Source organism: Neovison vison, chromosome 4, assembly GCF_020171115.1.
Source record: "Neovison vison isolate M4711 chromosome 4, ASM_NN_V1, whole genome shotgun sequence".
NCBI classification, from domain to species: Eukaryota; Metazoa; Chordata; class Mammalia; order Carnivora; family Mustelidae; genus Neogale; species Neogale vison.
The window spans coordinates 3,807,349-3,825,049 of NC_058094.1; the positions used below are offsets into that span (position 1 = coordinate 3,807,349).

At 63.5% G+C, this 17,701-nt stretch overlaps 1 protein-coding gene across 1 annotated transcript in view; it reads left to right on the forward strand.

Moving 5' to 3' along the window:
- Positions 1-6,921: 6,921 nt before the first annotated feature.
- KCNK9 (potassium two pore domain channel subfamily K member 9) overlaps positions 6,922-17,701 on the forward strand; it is a 74,887-nt gene continuing 64,107 nt past the window's right edge. The window contains exon 1 of the mRNA XM_044244897.1: positions 6,922-7,204. Coding sequence (XP_044100832.1) covers positions 6,922-7,204 — 283 coding nt within the window. The remainder of the gene's footprint in view (positions 7,205-17,701) is intronic.

Below are 17,701 nucleotides of genomic sequence, written 5' to 3' on the forward strand. Positions count from 1 at the left end.
CCCTCTGTCCCTGCAGCAGTGTCGCGTGTGAACTCCCCGGGTGACTGTGCCCTCCTGGCCACAGTGGGACACCTCTCTGAAGTCTGAGACCCAAGAAATGCCGGGAAGGACCCACCTGGGCTTGACGCCCTGGGAAGAGCCCCGGCCAGTTTGCAGCTCATGTACCCTGGTCGCTTGTCAACAGGTATCCGGGGAAGCTGGAGGTCTGACAACCCACGGGCCACGGGCTCTGACTGTCCACTCTCAGAACCACTTTCCCTGCGTCCTGACATAACGTTCTGGACCCCTGTGGGCAGACCAAGGCAGTTTCCCTTCTCCATCACTGGCTCTGCCTCTGGTATCTTAGGAGCCCATCTGCCTCCAGTCTGACCCTCACTACGTGTCACCAAACCCTGGGACTTATCTCGGCATCTTCTGGATTCAATCATGGAATCCACAAAATAACTTCTAACACCTGCTGTGTACCAGGGACTGGGCTCACTCTCCCTCTTCTTTCTTGTCCTTCCTGCCACCTTACTGGTCCCTTGTTGCCTGTGCCTGGAGAGGCCAGGGCACAGCGCCTGAACTCCCACCCCACCCCCACCCCAAGGGCGGTGGCGCCATGGCTACTGTCCTAGGCTCGGACGACTGTCCTGAGTGGGGATGATGACAAGTCTTGCAGAGCCGTCATGAGGACACAACACCCCACTCGGGCCCAGCATCCAGCAGGCGTTCAAGAAACACGTACCCAGGATCAGCATAGCAGAGCGCCGTACGCCACGATCACTGCACCACTCTCCTGCTCAAGAACCTATCATGGCTCCCTATGTCCTCTCACGTTGTGTGCAGGCTCTTCTTTGCCATCTCAGCGGAGGCCAGACTGGTGATGGCCTTGAAAGGAAACAGGTCAGTGCTGGGCCCAGGATGAGGGCTGTGTATATGCCTGTGTTCAAGATCCTCTCGGCCAAAGACAGGGCTGGGATCGATTAGCAATGTCTGCCATGGGCCGAGCCAAGGGAAGGTCGCCCATCTACTAGTTCCAGTCCTGGGGGCCCTTGACCCCCCCCCCCCGCAGACCCCGTCCCCACTCCTTCCTCTGCCGGAGCTTCTCCTGTAGCATCTTCTCCCTCTCCCTCTCTGTCTTTCTTGCTCTTTCTCCTCTTCCTTCACTGCACCGGACCCCCAGTGACATCAGAGTCATGGCCTAAAGTGTGGGGACCTACAGGATCCTGGCAGGCAGCCACATCTGTCATCTGCACAGCACACTTCCCTCTCTGTTCTGCGCATCTACTTCTTCCTGCTTTCCTAAGAGAGAGCGTGTGGGGCGATGACCTCAGACCTGCGGGTGAGTGAACCTGACCCTGCCCTTTCATTGCCGTCAAGCAGTGCAGCTGCTGGCTACCTGCCAAGCGGCAGGCCCTGCTCGACCAAGACGAGGCAGGCACAGCCCTCACGAGAAGCTGAGTCTGGCAGGGGAGATGGGACAGGAGTATGTGCAGGGACACGGGCGCCTTGGCCAGCCTGGGGACCGGGAAGCTCCTGGAGGACGTGCTGCCGGAGCTGAATCTTGAAAGATGAGGAGATGAGAGCCCGAAGAGGACATGGAAAGGTACGCAGGCAGAGGGAACAGCATAACAAGGGCACAGAGGTGCTGGGTGCTGTGAGGGCCGTTGTGCTGAAGGCTGCCCCGCAGGATGGGGGGAAGGAGGCAGGGGCTGAGGGTGCCAACGCCATGGGCCAAGGTTTGGCCAGGAGCTCCTGGAGGGTTTTCAGCGGGGGAGTGCCAGAGCCCTCATGCTCAGAGGTAGTTGCAGGCAGAGGAGAGAGGGGGATGGCCTGGCTGCAGGCCGCCGGGACCCGAGCTGGAGGAGGGGTTGCCTCTGTGGGTCCAGAAGTGGGATCCAGGCTTCCTGCCCCTCTATGCCCAGCAACCCGGGCTGGGGTTGTGGTTCCCAAAGAGTGGCTTGGGACCTGGCTCTGAGGCCAGCTCTGTGCCCAGACTCAGATTCCGTGATCCAACGAATCTGGGAAGTGCTGTTCACAGCACTCCTGTCCGGGCCCATGGTGCCTGCTGGCAGACCGAGGGCTCTGAGAAATCCTGAATTTTCCTGTTGAACCAGTGTCCCCAGTGCGGCCAGAGACACTTCCCCGGGGACATGCTTATTCATATCCCAAAGAGTCTGGCAAGCTTCTGGTGGACCTGGCTGCTGCTTACAGAGCGCTTCCCTCTGGCGTTAGCCCCTGCTGGGGGCTTCAAGTGCAGACATGGCCCATGAGCCATCAGTGAGGGCTGGTAAAGCTAGGGCTGCAGGGAGGAACCCAGAGTGCTGGCAATGGCCCCAGGGAAAGGGGAGGATCCCTTCACAGCTTTCTCTTCTCTCTATTTGTGACTGGGGCCCAAGGGGCTTACTGCCTCACCTTTCTCATCTGCAAAATGGGGGCAATGACTCTGCCTCCTCTGCCTCTTTTCAAAGATGGGGGCGTTAACATGTCAAGGCGTGAGCAGCACCACGGAGATGTGGTGCCGTCAGTCCTGGGCCAGCACTGATGAGTATGCCCAGAGGCACACGGGCACCAGCCCCGGAGCCCGGCCAGCGCACTGTAGCTCCCTGCCTGCGTCCAGCAGCAGAATGGGTTTCACAGAGTGCTGCTGCGGAAGAGCTGGGCTGGGAGTCGATTCCACTCCAACTCACCAAGTGGGGCCAGAAAACACTGCTTGGCTTCTCTGGATAAGATGGGGTCATACTCCTTAGCCCCTAGAGGCTAAGAATATGCCCAACGCATGTAGAGAACCTAGCAAACGAGTAGGCAGGAGAGAGAGAGTTATGAACCATGATTGTTCTTTAGTATCTGATCAAAGGCAACTGTTTTTACTAAAGACGACACTGAGGTCCAGGGAGGCCCAGTGACAGACCACTGGAGGAGCACAGACAGGACGCCAGTGGCACTGGTCAGCCCTGAGTGGCCTAAGCCGCACAGAGAATGCATTGCTGCCCCAAATCAGGCATCTCTTTCTTGGGTGCGGAGGTGCTTTCCTGCCCCCGCCCCCTACTTCGCTCTAGCTCCTCTTAGAGATGCTTTCCCAGGGAGCTCCTCATTGGTTGGGAGCTGAGCCCCGCCCAGCCAATCTGTGGGGCCAGGGGGAATCCTGGGCTCTCATTGGCCTCAGCGGAGCTCCAGATCCACTCCTATCTGGGCTGGAGCTGGTGCTCCCAGAACCCTGGAAGTAGAGAGAGGCTTGGGCTCCCCAGAGGCATGGTCACTGCTCTAACCTCTTTGTGGCCTGTCAGTGGTACCAGCCACACTGCTAGCTGAGCGAGTGAGGCGGAGAGCGCTGGGGACGCTCGCCAGAGCCAGGTTCTGCTTCACGGAGCTCGCATCCACCTGTAGGTCAAGATCATGGGATGGATGTGGGGTGCAGAGAGGGCTGTGTGGGAGCCTGTGTGTGTCCTCCTCCAGCCCTCAAGATCCCTCCCTGAAGTCTGGCTCTCTGGGCTTCTTTTGAGTCCAAAGGCCATATTTTGGGAGAAAAGGAAGAACCAAGGTTTTTGTTTTGTTTTGTTTTTGGAGAGGTTGTGGGCTGTGGCTATCCAAGGCGCTGTGACTTTGGGGTCAGAAGGCAGCTGGAGCTGTTGAAGGAGGTGCTGTACGGAAGCCGGCAGAGGCTCGGGAGTGGTTTCTAGATGGCAACAGTCCGGTGTCCCCGGGCCCGTGTTCCCATCTGCAAGACAAGCAGTTGGGACGAGTTACTTTCCCAAGTCCCTTCCAGGTCCAGCAAGGCTGTGTGGAAGCCGAAAGAGAGTGGCTCTCCACAGAGCTTGGGGTCTGTCTCTGGAGAGCATCCCGGCGCGCCCGCCCCCCTCCCCGCCCCCGCCCCCGCGGGCAGGACAGCCCAGACTCCCCTGCGGAGTCGGCTCAGAGCGGGGACACCTGTGGGTCGGAGTCCAGTGCCCCCTGGCGGCGCAGGGGCGGGCGGGCGGCTTCCGGACGGCCGAGGCCCGACGGTTGTGACTCAGGGGTGGCCCAGGGCGGCAGGATGCCCAACTGGGGTTCCGTCGTGGGCCGAACAACGGCGCGATTAATTACCAGCTGCAGGAATCCTTGTCGCCCGCTCACGGTGACTCACCGGGAGGCCAGGCGCATTCGCCTCGCGCAGGGGCCTTGGTTTCCAACGTGAAATCCAGGGGAGCACCTGCTTCTGGGGGACCTCCCGTTCCCTGTGCCTAACGGCGCCGGCTGACCCAGCGTCAACCCGACAGCCTGGATGTGGCCCCCAGCTCAGGCCCACTTGTCCGTAGGGCCGGGGGCGCAAGCACCCACTAGTCCCAGAAACAGGGTGGAGAGCGCCCCAGCAGGGAGCTTCCGTGAGGCATAGGGTTCCCAGACTCGCCTGGCCCCCAGTGCCTGCGGATGGGGAGCCCGGAGCAGCGCCCGAGGGGGCGACCCAGAAGGGTCAGAGCTCCGGAGCCGGCGAGCTGCGCAAGGCTGGGTCCATTCCCTGGCCTACTCCACGGTGCCCTCGGCCACTCCTGCCCGCTGTCTTGGGACAGCCGCCGGGGGGCGTCCCTTTCCCCAAGTCGCCACCTCTTCTTGGCTGGAGTCCAAGGGAGGTCGCCAGACCCAGAGAAGGGGAGCCCTGGGTCTCGGCACCTTCAGCCTACCCATTGGGAGCTCCACCGCTCAAGTGAGGGTTAAGGGGGTCGGTGATCCAGGGAAACTCCTCGACGACCTGAGGGGGACTGAGGGAAGCGGGCAAAGGTGGCTGATGTGGGAAGGGGATAAAGCGGTCTTCCGACTCAAAGAATAGCTGCGCCCCTGCCGGAGCCTGGGGTTCCCTCCCTGGGCTGGTCGGGAGTGGGGCCATCGCGAGGCGCCATGTGCAGGAGGAGGGGCCAGGATCATGTTCTGGGTACACCCGGCGCCCAGCCTCGGGGAACCGAGGAATGTTTCTGGGAAAAGCATCGGGGAGGGGACAAGGAAGGGGGAATGCGGCATCCTTCCCTGAGGCCCGGACCCCAAGAGTGGCGGCCGGTGCCATGCTCAGCACTCTCCGGATAAGGGCTCTGGATCAGCAGGTGCCGGGCCACCTGTCCAGCGACGCGCGCGGGGGCTGAGGCGGCCCTCGGGACCCCAGCGCGCGATGAGGAGGTGCGCCCCGGCAGGGACACGCGGCCGCGCCAGGTGGCTGGCCCCGGGGAACGCCCTCCCCTCGTGCTCTCGCCACCCCCCCCACCCCCCGCCTCGCCCGCCCCGATCTCTCCTCTCCCTTAAGCTGCTGGTCGGCCTTCTCCGGCTGAATCCCGTTTCCTCCCCCAGGCACGGTTCTCCCAAACTGTCCGCCTCGCGTGGCAGCAGGCGCTCTCGGGGAGCTGGGCGACAAGGACCGGAGCAGCCTCATTTATCCTCCCATCCCCCGCCGAAACCTGCTGGTGGCTCCGCCTCCCGCCCCCACTCTGGCAACACCCAGGCCTCGGCCCGCCTCCGCCCCCTCCCCAGCGGCACCGGCAGCCCCTCCCTGGCTCCCTCCGCGTGCGCCGCGCGCCGCGCTCGGTCTGCAGCGGAGCCGCCGCGGCCGCCTCGCCAGCTGGCTGGGGACCAGGCGGGAGGTGGCGCGCCCGGGAGGCTGCGGGAGGGAGGGAAGAAGGGAGGGAGGGAGGCCTGGCCTCCGCGTAGCCCGGCCCCCGCCCCCCGCGGCCCTCCCGCCGGAGCGAGGTGCCACGCGCGCGCGCGGGCGCGCGCGGACACACACACACACACACAGGCACACACACACGGGCACACACGGACACACATACGCACAGACACACGCACACACACTCGGCTCCCTCCGGCGCGCACGCACGCAGCGCCCCTGACAGACCAGCGCAGCGGCCGCCTCCCCGGACGCCCGGACGCCGGAGGGCCCCGACCCCGGCGCGGCTCATGCGCCCGCGCCCATCCCGCAGCTCCGCGAGGCCCGCGGGACCCCTCCCGCCACCGCCGCCGCCGCCGCCTCGCCCGCCGCCCCCGGAGGAGCGGGCTGGCCGACCGCCGCCGCGCCGTCCCCCGGCCGCCCCCGAGGCCGCTCTGCCGCGGGCCCTGCCGCCCTGGGGCCGCGCCCCGCTCCCGCGCCTCGGGGGCTGAGCGGAGCAAACTTCACGGACCGGCCGACGCCCGGCGGGGACCCCGCCGCGCCCTTGCGCGGCCGGGTGGGCGCGGGGCGCTCGGACCTTCGGGCATCGGGCTGCCCCGCCCGCTGCACCTGCTCGGCCCCCTCCCCGCCTGCTGGGGACTCCGGAGACGCCGCCACTTCGCAAACTTTTCCACCCCCCCTCGAGGGGGGGGCGAGGAGGGCTGAAGGGGAAGGAGGTCCCGCGAGGCGCGCGCAGACCTGCGGGCTCCTAGCTGGGCGCCGCCGCCCGGGAGCCGGACCCGGAGGGGCGCGGGCCCCGGCGGCCGCCCTCCGGCCACGCTCCGGCTCCCGCTCTCGCCCCTGCTTTTCCGGCGGGAGCGGGGGGCGGGGTGCGGAGGGCAGCGCGGCCCGCGCGGTGCCCAGCGGGGCCGCCGTGCATGGCCCTGCGCAGTGGGGCGGGCTGCTTCGGCCGGGTCTGGCGCAGGGTGTCGGGGCTCCCGGACGCCTGGCCCCGGCGCTCGAGCAGCCTCCTGTGCCTGTCCGCCTTCTCGCCCGAGCCCGGGCCCGCGCCGCCCCTGCCCCGCCAGCCGCCTCGCGGTGGCGGCGGCTGTGGCGGCCCCGGCGGAGGGGGGCCCCCCCAGCCTCCCCGCCCCCCGCCTCCCCGCTGCTGCTGCTGCTGCTGCTGCTGCTGCTGCCGCCGCCGCTTACAACTTGGAGGCGGCGGCGGCGGCGGCGGAGGAGGCGGCGGCGGCCGCCGGGCGCTGCAGTGGGACGCGCGCGGCTGCGAGCCTGCGGGACATGCCCCCCGCGCCGGCTCCTTGCTGGCGGCCATGAAGAGGCAGAACGTGCGGACTCTGTCCCTCATCGTCTGCACCTTCACCTACCTGCTGGTGGGCGCCGCCGTCTTCGACGCCCTCGAGTCGGACCACGAGATGCGCGAGGAGGAGAAACTCAAAGCCGAGGAGATCCGGATCAAGGGGAAGTACAACATCAGCGCCGAGGACTACCGGCAGCTGGAGCTGGTGATCCTGCAGTCGGAGCCGCACCGCGCCGGCGTCCAGTGGAAATTCGCCGGCTCCTTCTACTTTGCCATCACGGTCATCACCACTATAGGTAAGGGCTGGGCGCGCCGCCGCCGGGCTCCCCGCGCCCCGGGAGGAGTCCGGGGAGGCGGCTGAGCGCGCGGCGCAGGGCTGGATGCGGGGCGCCGAGGGTTAAACGCAGCCTGTCGCGGGGGGGGGGGCCCTCCCGCCGCGCCCCCTCCTCTCTCCGGAGCCCCCGCCTCTCCTGCGCCTCCGAGCCTCTCCCCTCGCGGACCCCACCCGGAGCTGCGCTCCGCGCCGGTGTCTGGGCCGGGCGTGCGAGCCCCGAGCGAGCGTGCCGGAGCCTGGAGGGCGGAGGCGCCACTTTTGCGAAGAGAGTGGAGCGCTAAGAATAATCCCAGAGCAGACACCCACCCACCCACCGCCCCAGCGCGGGCTGGGCTGCGCGGGGTTCCAAGCCTTACACTTACTACCTCTCCGGGACTTGGAGAGGGCCGGCCTGGCTCCGCGGCAGGGAGAGGGACTCCGGCGGAGGGGGAACCCTCGCAAGGCTCGTCTTGTCTGAGCCCAGATTTCAGCTTTCCTCCCTCCTGGCTCCTCTTGGAATTCTGGAGCCTAGTCGTGCCAGGACCCCGGGGGTGGGGGGTGGGGAGGAGAGTTTGTTCTCTGGTGATTGGGGTGGGGGTGGCAGCCAGGTGAACGGCTCTGAGAGGGCGGTGGAGGGCGGGAGGAGGGCAGAACCTGTCCACCCCCAGGCCGTGCTGGTGGGGAAGGCAAGTGTGCCTGCTGCCCGGAAACTGGGGAGGTTCAACCCTGGTCTGGGGAGGGAGTCCGGTTGGCGCACCCAGGGACTCCTGTGGCTCCCTCTCCCAGGGCACTTCCACCGAGCAAAGCCTCTGAGAGACGCCTAGGGCAGTGCCCCCGCTGAGGTCAGGGGGTTTGGAGAGCCTGCAGGTGTGACACTTTGAGACCCTTGGGAACTGGATCAGGTCACTTCGCCCCAGTGGATGTGGCAGTAGGGAGGGTGGCATCTCTGTGGTTTCCGTGGTTTGCAACTTGTCCCCCCCGTTCCCTCCCCCGTGGCACCCTCCTTCTGCACGGACATCTCCGTGGACCTGTCAGGGCCACTGTGTTGGCTCCCGTGGCCTCTTTTCTGGGCCAGTCCAGTTCCCTGTGCCCCCTCGCTGTGAGACGAGGCCTCCTCCTGCTCACACTTCTCTCCTCCCTCCGCCCTGAGTCCTCTGGACCTCCTTCTCTAATTCTCCCCTTGCTATTTTTCTTTGTCTGGAAAGCTCTGCCTGCTGAAAAAGCAGGATTGCTCAGTACCATATGCAACAGGAAGCAGCAACACAGGACGGCCTGTCTCGGCTTCTTGGTGGAGAAGACTTTGTAGGGAGTCATCTTGTCTGAAATGTTTAATTCATTGGTGCAGGTTTTTATGATTTCGGAAGGAAACCACTCTTCTGTTGTCTACGTAACCAGCTCTGGGCCCGCCGGCCCCACGCGCTTGCCCCCCCCCAACCCCCGCCGCCAAAACGCAGAAGAGCCCTTGCTCCCCAGCCTGTGCTTCCAGCCTCTGGAAGGGCCAGACAGTCGTCGCCGTCATGCTTGTCTTCCAACTTGCAGCCTGAGCCGTGGTCACAATGTCCGGGTGCACGTGGCGGTGATCCTGGGGGTACAGGGTCCCACTGGCTGTGAGCCCGAGGGCCAGAAATATGCCTCCAGCACTGACGGCCCCGGGGGAGAGACCCACCCTTCCCTAAACGTGCCTTTAGTGATCTAGCCCCAGAGCAGGTGACATCTGCGGGCACACCAGCCCCAGGACTGACATGAGCCCTTGAGACCCGTGGCTGCTCTCACGTGCTGAGCTACAACACCGGGGAGAGGACTGGAGGGAAAACCAAACCTCAAGATGCTCCCATTTACCTGAAAAAGGAGTTAGGGAGACTGACAAGGTTCCCAACAGGGGGTGTTTATTAATCCTTATTGGTAGTTCCAGCTCGTGCTTCCAACACTCAAGGCTCCAAAGAGAAAAGTCAAGGAACGTGTGGCCAGATGGAGGCCGTTAGTTCAGCGGGGCGCACGGCTGGGACTCCTGCCGTCCAGGACCAGAGCGGCACCCGACGGCTGTGGGTCCTTCTCCCTCCCTTCCTTGAGTTTCCACCCGGGTTTCTGGAAAGAAAGCTTGGAATACATATGTAAGGATAAGGAAGAAAACGCTGCCTTTACTTAGCTTCCCCGACCTGAGCGTGGAGTCCAGGGAGCTGGCTTGCAGCCCAAATCTGGTCACCCTGGAGGACCCAGACAGGTCATTTCTCTTTTCCCAGTGCGTTTTCCGCACCTGTGGAAGGAGCCGGGGACAGTGCTCACCTGCCAGGTTGAAGCCGAGGGCTGGTGGGCCCCGCGGTGCTCGCCACTGCCTGCAGGGCTCCCTGCGCGCAGTAGGTGTGAATCCACGCTCCCCTACGGAGGCCAAGTGCATGCCGGCTGCCTTAGGAAAATGTTTAGCAGGAGAGCTCAGATTTACAGGAAACAAAGCACCTTTCTGGCTAATTCTGTTTGTTTTCTTCTTTTTTAATATAAATGCAAATTAAGGTCCTCCTAGGCCTAGAACAAAAACTAGCCCCAAGCCAGGCCCTCCGAGGAGCTGTCTCCTATTGGACAGGGATATTAATGAGTCAGGTGAATCTTCACGGGTGTTCTTATTTTTCCTCTAACCTTGAGCGGTTTCTTGAGCACGCTGCAACTTTGAGCCCAGTCAGCGAGGCAGGCGGGCTCGGGAGGCACTCGTGGTCCGTAGGTGAACTCCGCTTCTCGGATGCAGTTGTTAGCTCACTCTCGGAAATGGATTTTCAAAACGATATAATTAGCACTTTGCACTGGATCCGTGGCCGCACCTCCCCGCGAGGCTGGGAAGGGAGAGCACGCCGGCCCCCCGCCCGGCTGTCAGGCACCGTGGGCGGAGGGGGGGGGGACACAGGTCCAGCGGGCCCAGAAAGGGCAGGCTCCGCACAGCCGGCCGTGGCTTCCAGGCGCTGCTCCTCTGAACCTGTGGCTTCTGACATTTGTGGCGTTTGAAGCCACCTGCGGGGATGCAGCAGGTGGGAGCACCCCCCCCCCAACACACACACACACAATGCCGTACCCTAATCTGCTGAGCGGGATGGATGGAAGTCTCTGCCCCCAGGCCCAGGGCCTGGCTGGAATCCCTCTGCCCAGGGCAAAGTCCGAAAGGACCGCTCTGCCCCAGGGGCAAACCAGTAACCTTCCTAGAGGAGGTGCCCTGGGCCCCAGCTGCGCCAAGGCCAGCGCTCCTCTGACTGCGGAAGGGATCTCCGGGACGCTTCTGTGTTGACTCTAACATCCGTGACCTCGGTTGTCAGCCCCTTTAGGACCATGAAAGATGGAGAAACCCCACTTCCCATCTGCAGGGCCCGGAGGACCAAGGACACTGGTCTGAGTAGGGGGGATGGAGGTGGGGAAGGAGATGGGGGTTTTTGGTTTTGGCTACAGTTTGGAGGAGCAGTGTCTCTCTGGGTCCTTGGGGAGCATCCAAAGACGGGCCGGTGGCCCTGGGGTGCCGGGGTGACTGGCTCAGGGTCGCGGGCTGGGAGCGGGGCAGACTCTGGGAATAAGTTCTGGGGCTCCAGTAGGTTCCTTGCTTAAGGTGCCTCTGGGCTCCCACTTGCTCCCTGCCGGCAGCAAGTGGGAGCCCAGAGGGGCCTCTCCAGGTTCTCACTGGCATGTGGAACCTGAATGGGGCTTCCCCGTGGTGGAGAGCGGGTCGCGGTGTTTTCTGGCACTCCTCGGTGTAGTTTCCAGTGCAGAGTTTACACTCTCGCTGTGCGCCTGCCCTTGCCTTGTCTGCGTCGCCTCTGAGACTCTGGGGACAGGCTAGATGACAAGATAAGGCCTGGCCTTGAGGCAGGAGGGGAGCTGGAAGCCCAGATTGCGGGTCGTGCTCCAGCGTGAGGAGTAGGGAGAGTGGAACCCAGTTAACCCCTCTGCGCCCTGGGTGCGGGATGCCCAGCGGGAGTGCTCCCCCCGGGGAGGGCCCTTTGCGTCCTCCGGGCAGGTCCTCACCCTCCAGGGAGGCTTGGCCTTCCCCTCTGCCACCTGCTGCCTCCCTGAGCTGCGCGCCTGCTCCTGCGCCTCCCCCTCTGTCAGCACGGGGAGGGGGACCCCAGGAGAACTGTGTCTGGACCCCCATGCGCCCCGCGCCTGCAGACCCGGCCCACGGTGGGCATCCGGCGAGGGAATGCGAAGTGGACGCAGGCCCTGAGGGCCGGAGCAGCAGGTGCTGCAGGCAGCCACGCACACACGCGTGCACTCGTCTCCCCTACCAGCCCTCTGGACCGTTGCCCCACTTGCTGGATGAGAAAACTGAGGTGCAGATTCAGCAGCACAGGGAGGCAGAGGGCCGTGAACTCCGTGATGCCCCGTGGGCTCCTGCCGTGGCGCTGCCCCGGGAGCCCAGGGTGGGCCTGTGGAACATTCTGTCTGCACCTCTCTGCCTCTCCCTGTCACGGCACCACTCAGGAGATCTGCGGGGCGAGACCCCGGTGAAGGGCCTGCGCTGGCACACGGCGGGCTGGACCGAGGGGTGGCGCTCCCTTGTCCTTTCCTGTGTGGCCACCGTCCATGGGCAGGAGCCCTGTGAGGCTGTGGCTCCTCCTCCTCCCCCAGGCCCTGCCTGGACCCGGCCTCGCTCGAGGTGGCACTGGCCCTCCAGTAAACACTGCCTATTTATAGTCGTGGCGGAGGCAGAGACCTGAGGTCCCTTCTGACTCCGGGGGACATGAAAGAGACGGCGGAAGTGTATGCAGGCTCCTAGGGAGGGCTCGGAGCAGGGAAAGTGTCAGAGGAGACCCAGGGTTCCAGCTCTCGCTGCCAGTACCTGTTCTTCCCTGCATCGTCTCCCCAGCTCGTCCGGGGGGTCAGAGCAGCAGCAGGAGGGGAAGCAGGCCTCAAGGGGCGGCCCTCCTCCCCAGGCCCCTGGGCTCACACCTCCTGCCACCCGTTCCCGTGCCCTCACTCCCTGGGTCCTCCAGGCACCTGTTCGTCCCTGCTCTGTGCACCGTTGCGTGCGTACCTCTGTCCTTCCGACACTCACCCTCTCACTCATTCCCTCATTTACTGCTCCGAGCCTCCCCGCGTCCTCTGTTCGGCCTGCTCACTCCTGCGTCCCGCGGGTTTGCCCCTCTCCCGCTCCGGTCTGGGCGGGGGCAGGAGGCATGCGGCCGTGAGCGTGCGCAGGGCCCCCACCAGCATCTCCATCAGTGCGAGAGCTTTGACGCTGGGATCTCCAGGGCCTGCTGGCCCCATGTCCCTCCTCAGAAGCTCTCAGCCAATCCCAGGCACTTCCGATTTTAAAAAATGTTTATCGAGGGGCATCTGCGTGGCTCAGTGGGTTAAGTGTGCGACTCTTGGTTTCGGCTCAGGTTATGATCCTGGGGGCATCAGGGTGAGCCCCAGGTCGGGCTCTGTGCTAAGGGGGTGTCTGCTTGGGACTCTCCCTTGCCCTCTACCTTGCCCCCTGCACATGCACTCCCCCGCCTTTCGAACAAATAAATGAAAATCTTTAAGAAATATTTATTAAATTATAACGTTTGCACAGAAAAATACACTTAAATGACAAGTGTATTGCTCAGTAATACTTTTTTAATTTTTTTTTAAAAATTTCAGGGTAGAATCTAGTGATTCATCAGATGCACATAATGCCCAGAGCTCATTTCCTCACGTGCCCTCCTTCTCGCCCATCCCTCGGTCTCCCCATCCTCTGTCCCCTCCAGCAACCCTCGTTTGTTCCCCAACTCTAGCGTCTCTTACGCTTTGCCACCATGTTTTTATTCTTTTCCCCCTCCCTTCCCCATGTTCATCTGTTTTGTTTCTTCAGTTTCACATGAGTGAAATCATACGCTGTGTGTCTTTTTCTGATTGACTTATTTCACTTAGCGTCCTACCCTCTAGTCCCATCCACGTGGCTGCCAATGACAAGGTTTCATTCTTTTTGATGGCCGAGTAATATTCCCTTATACATGTTTGGGGGCATATATGGCGATCTTGTTTCTCCGTTCCTCTGTCGATGGACATCTGGGCTCTGGCCACAGTGTGGCTGTCGTGGACACTGCTGCTCTCAATATTGGGATCCAAGTGACTCTTTAATCAGTGTTTTCGTATCCTTTGGATCAATACCTTGGTTGTAGGGTAACTCCATTTAACTCCACACTGTTTTCCGGAGAGGCCGCACCCGCTCGCATTACCACCAGCAGTGCCGGAGGTTCCCCTTTCTCCGTGTCCTCGCCAGCATCTGTCGTTCCTGATTTGTCCGTTTCAGCCGACCTGACTGGTGTGAGGTTGTGTCTCACTGGGTTCTGATCTGTATTGCCCTGATGCCGAGTGATGCTCTATTGTTCAGTAATTCTTACAGACAAGCCATGTCCTTGTCACCAGCACTCAGGTCAAGACATAGGATTACCAACAGCCCAGAGCCTCCCTCGCCAGTCAGCTTCTTTTTGAATGTCTCAAGTGACAAGGAGCTCATTACCTCGCATGTAAGGCAGGGGTGTGTATGTAGATGAAAGACGAGGTTATTGCGTGCGGTTCTGATGTGGTGGGGCACCATGTGGAGAAGGGGTGTGTGCCTGTCAGGGGGGGGTGTTCTTTCAAAGGGGTGACCAGTTTCATGGTCACGTGAAGAGGGGTGAGAAAATCTGCAGTCAGTTACTGGAAGCTGGGAGGCCAGGCCCAAAAGAGGAGAGGGAACTCAGCCCGTGCATGTGGAGGTGCGGGTGAGTGGGGGAGGGTGTGTTGAGGTAGTCCAGGGTAGGACGGGCACAGGGACCCCAGAGAGACAGGCCACCGGCCTCAGGGACCTGCCCCTCTGAGCTAGAGCACATGCAGCCTTGCCCTCTGTTTCCACCAGCCTTGCCAGAGCCCCAGGAATTTAGGGGCGAGGGCACCGGGTGGGCCTGGCTGATAAAGGAGGGGCAGTCCGCACTGCGGAGAGAGGCACACGGGCAGCAGTGCAGTAGTTCAGATGAGGATCCCCTTCACCCAGGGGACGTCCTCCTCCATGCCAGCTTTGGGGGCCAGGGGCTTGGTGTTCATTTCATCAAGGGATTTTGCTCGAAGACCCCTTTTCCTGCCTGTCCCAACCCTGGGATCTCTGCCTGTAGAAGGTTCTCCCTTTCCAGCTAAGGGCACCCAACCTGTAAGCTTACAGGTCTCCGAAGAAGGGGTGATCAGAGCTTGGTCTGCCTTCTGTCCCTAACCGATTTCGGGTCCCAAGCCCCTGAGTTTCTCCCAGTCACCCCTCCATAAGCCTGGTCCTTCTCCTCTGAGCCACTTGGATCTGTGTGTGTGCTCTCCAGGTCTGGTCGGACCGCCAGGGAGAGCAGACCATCCCTCCTGCCATTGTCAAGGTCGAGGTCCTTCTTTTCATGCCCCCGCCAGGCGTGCTCACGGTCGCCTTCCTGGGCAGCCCCTCCCTGGGCTGACGGGGCCGGAGCTTCTAGTTCGTGCGGACTTCTTCTCTGTCCTCCTCAGCGACAGGCTTTCTGTCCTTGCGCGGGTGTGAACCCAGGTACAGTCTTTGATGTCGCTCTCTGAACAAAAAAGTAGAATCCTGCACTGCAGACCCAGAGAAGAGGGGATGGTTGGTAGGAGAGTGGGCAGCGGTGGGGAGCGAGAAGAAATTTCTGGAGTGAGCCCGAGAGTGTTGGCCCGGCCGGGCAGCACGTCGTGAGCGGCAGTCGGCCCCGAGCGTTCCCCGGACAGTCTTTCCAGGCTGGGGACCGCTGCCCCACCCCTGCTCTTGCCTGGGTTTTCGGGGGTCAGCCGGACCTCCAGCAGTGAGGAGACCTGCCCCGGGGGATAGCCACTTGCACGGGCCAGCCCTGAACTGTCCTCACCCTCCTCGTGGGCCGAGCCCTGCGAGGAGCCAGCGGGGGGCTCTGGTGAAGGGTGGGGTCAGACTGGAGGAGGGGGCAGTATGACCAGGGACGGTGGTGGAGGTGGGGACACCTTTGGTGTGGCAGGGGGGATGCTGGGCCTGGCATTCTGAGGCTGGGGGAGGCGGGTCTGTGTCGCACCTGTGGCCGCAGCCTCCTGGTCCAGGTGACCCCGCGCGCTTCCTGGGACGGAGCCCAGAAGGGCTCGGGGAACAGGGAGATCCTGGGGTCCTGTGGCCCCAGTCCTGGTCATGTCCATTAGGCCTCAGCTCCCTCCTCTGTGAAGCGGAACCACAGAACTTGGCGTGTGTTGCTGTGAACCCTGAGCACACACCTGGGAAAGGCCTGACCTGCACCTGGGGCTTTGGGTCCTTAGGAGGACATGCAGGTGGATGCGAAGCGGGGACGTTGTCAGGTACGGCCCACGCCCTTGGGGACATCCATCTCTGGCCGTTGGATGGATGACGTCGTGACGCTGGCCCTCACGAGGGGTCTCGCCAGCTGCAGAAGGAGGCCGTCAGCGCGGGGGTCAGGCTCGTGGGCTTTCGGGGCCACAGTGTGCAAGCCCAGCGGTCAATCCCCAGCCTGTCCCTGTTGAGAAAATGTGGCTTCCCGGGATGTCTGCCGCCACGAGCCGCTTTGGGAAAGCCCATGGCTCCCGTCTTCCCCTGCTGGTAGCCTGTCCCCTCTCGGCTCAGAGCCCGGTCCTCAGGCCAGAGCCCCTTCTGGTCCTCCACCTCCTGCCGTGTCTGCCCAGGCCAGAGCTCTCGCCTGCTTCCCGCTCTCCAGCTGTGCCTTGCCCTCCCCCGGCTGTCCTTCCCCGGCTTGGACAGAGGACTTGCCGCTCTGCCCCCAGCCCCGTGCAGCCTGCCGTCCTGGGACACCTCGCCGTCCCGGGTCACCTCGCTCTCGCTGCCCTAGTTTTGTGTCTGTGCCGAAGCATCCCGGGCAGACTCCTGACCCCAGTGAGAAAGCTGGCCGCCCGTGGGAAGACACGACTGTCTGCGAAGTGGCTTCCGGCTGTCCCTGGGCCCCTCCCGTGCTCTCCCCTCCGCGCAGCCTGGCGCGGTGCTCTCAAGGCGCTGAGACTGTCCTCGCGTCTGTCCCCTGCACACCGGTCAGAAGGTGACAGTGAGTGCTTGGGCTGTGCTGGCTCTGTGCACCTGAAGCCACTTGGTCCTCGAAAGCGTTGCTGGATGGACTGTCCGATGACATGTGGGGCACAGGACACCGAGTCAGGGCCCTGGAGTGGTGGTGAGCGTGAGCAGCCGGTGGCCGTGGGGTCTTTGGATGCTGTCGACCGTTTGTCAGAGGTGTGGAGTGTAGGCATGTATCTGGGGTGTTGGGAGTCCCCGGGGTGGGCGAGGCCTGCCGGGAGGAGGGGCAGAGCCTGGGGGCCCGCCGCCAGCAGGGGAGCCGTCCACGTGGAGGCGGTGGCTGCAGCCCTGCCGTGGTCGTGCCCTGGGCCCCCAGAGTCCCCTGTGTTTGTGCACCTGCCCCTCCTGCTGCCCGGCCCACATCTTCGAGCCCAGGAGGAGCTGGGTGAGGTGACTCTGCCGGTCACCCTCGGAGCTCCCGTCAGGCACTGCTCTGGCTGTGTCCCTACCTCTGTGGGCCAGAGACCGTGACTTCTTGGGGGCCCCAATGAGGATGCTGGTGTGAGCGCAGCAGAGGGCATGGAACTGTGCACAGGGCCCAGCTCCGGCCTGTCGTGCACTGGGCTCTGACCCGCCCCCCCAGGTGACTTTGGGCGAAGGCGGCCTTCACCCCCCCCACTGCCCACTTTGGGGCTGGGGACTCCACGGCAGTCAGGGCTCCCGTGGACGGTTGATGTTTGGCCGCATCCCTGCGTCCGCTGACTCGCTCCCGGTGATGCCCTCAGCTAGCTGTGACAGGCAGAATTGTCTCCGACGTGGCCGCATGGCCCCCCCCCCGGGGACTTCTCTTCACTGAGCCTCTCCCGTGGGATTGGAGGAGAAGCTGCCTCCCGCCGATCGTGGGGGGTGGGGGCCGAGGGGCGTGTGTGCGAGTGTGTCTGCGCGTCCGTGTGTGCATGTGTGTGTGCGTGCGTGTGCGTGTATGATCACGTGAACCGTGTGTCTCCTTCACACATGCGCGCCGGAAAGGGAGCTCCTTCCCTCGGCTCAGAGGAGGACACGCAGGAGAGACCAGTCCAGGTGTGGGGTTTCTCAAGGGACGGAGACTGGCAGGGAGAGCTCCGGAGGGGCTGAGGTGAGCTGGCTCATGTGGGGTGGGGGGAGCCACTTGGGGACCGCGGTGAGTGTCACTCGGGTAGGGGTGAGTCACTCGGGTAGGGGTGAGTCATGCAGGTGGGACTGTGGTGAGTCACACGGGGGGGATGGGGGGAGTCACTCAGGTAAAGTTTGGGGAAGTTACCCAGGTGGGATTGGGGTGAGTCATTTGGGGGTGGGGGTGAGTCACCCAGATGGAATTGGGGGGAGTCACGCAGGTGTCGGGGAGCACCCCTGGTGGACCCCTGGCTTCCACCCCTCACGCGGAAGCTGAAGGCGGCCTTGTGGTGGGGGACCGTGGCCCCCGTTGCAGCTGGGTTATGTGGCCCTCGGTCTGTCTGGAGACAGCTCTGGGCCCCGTGG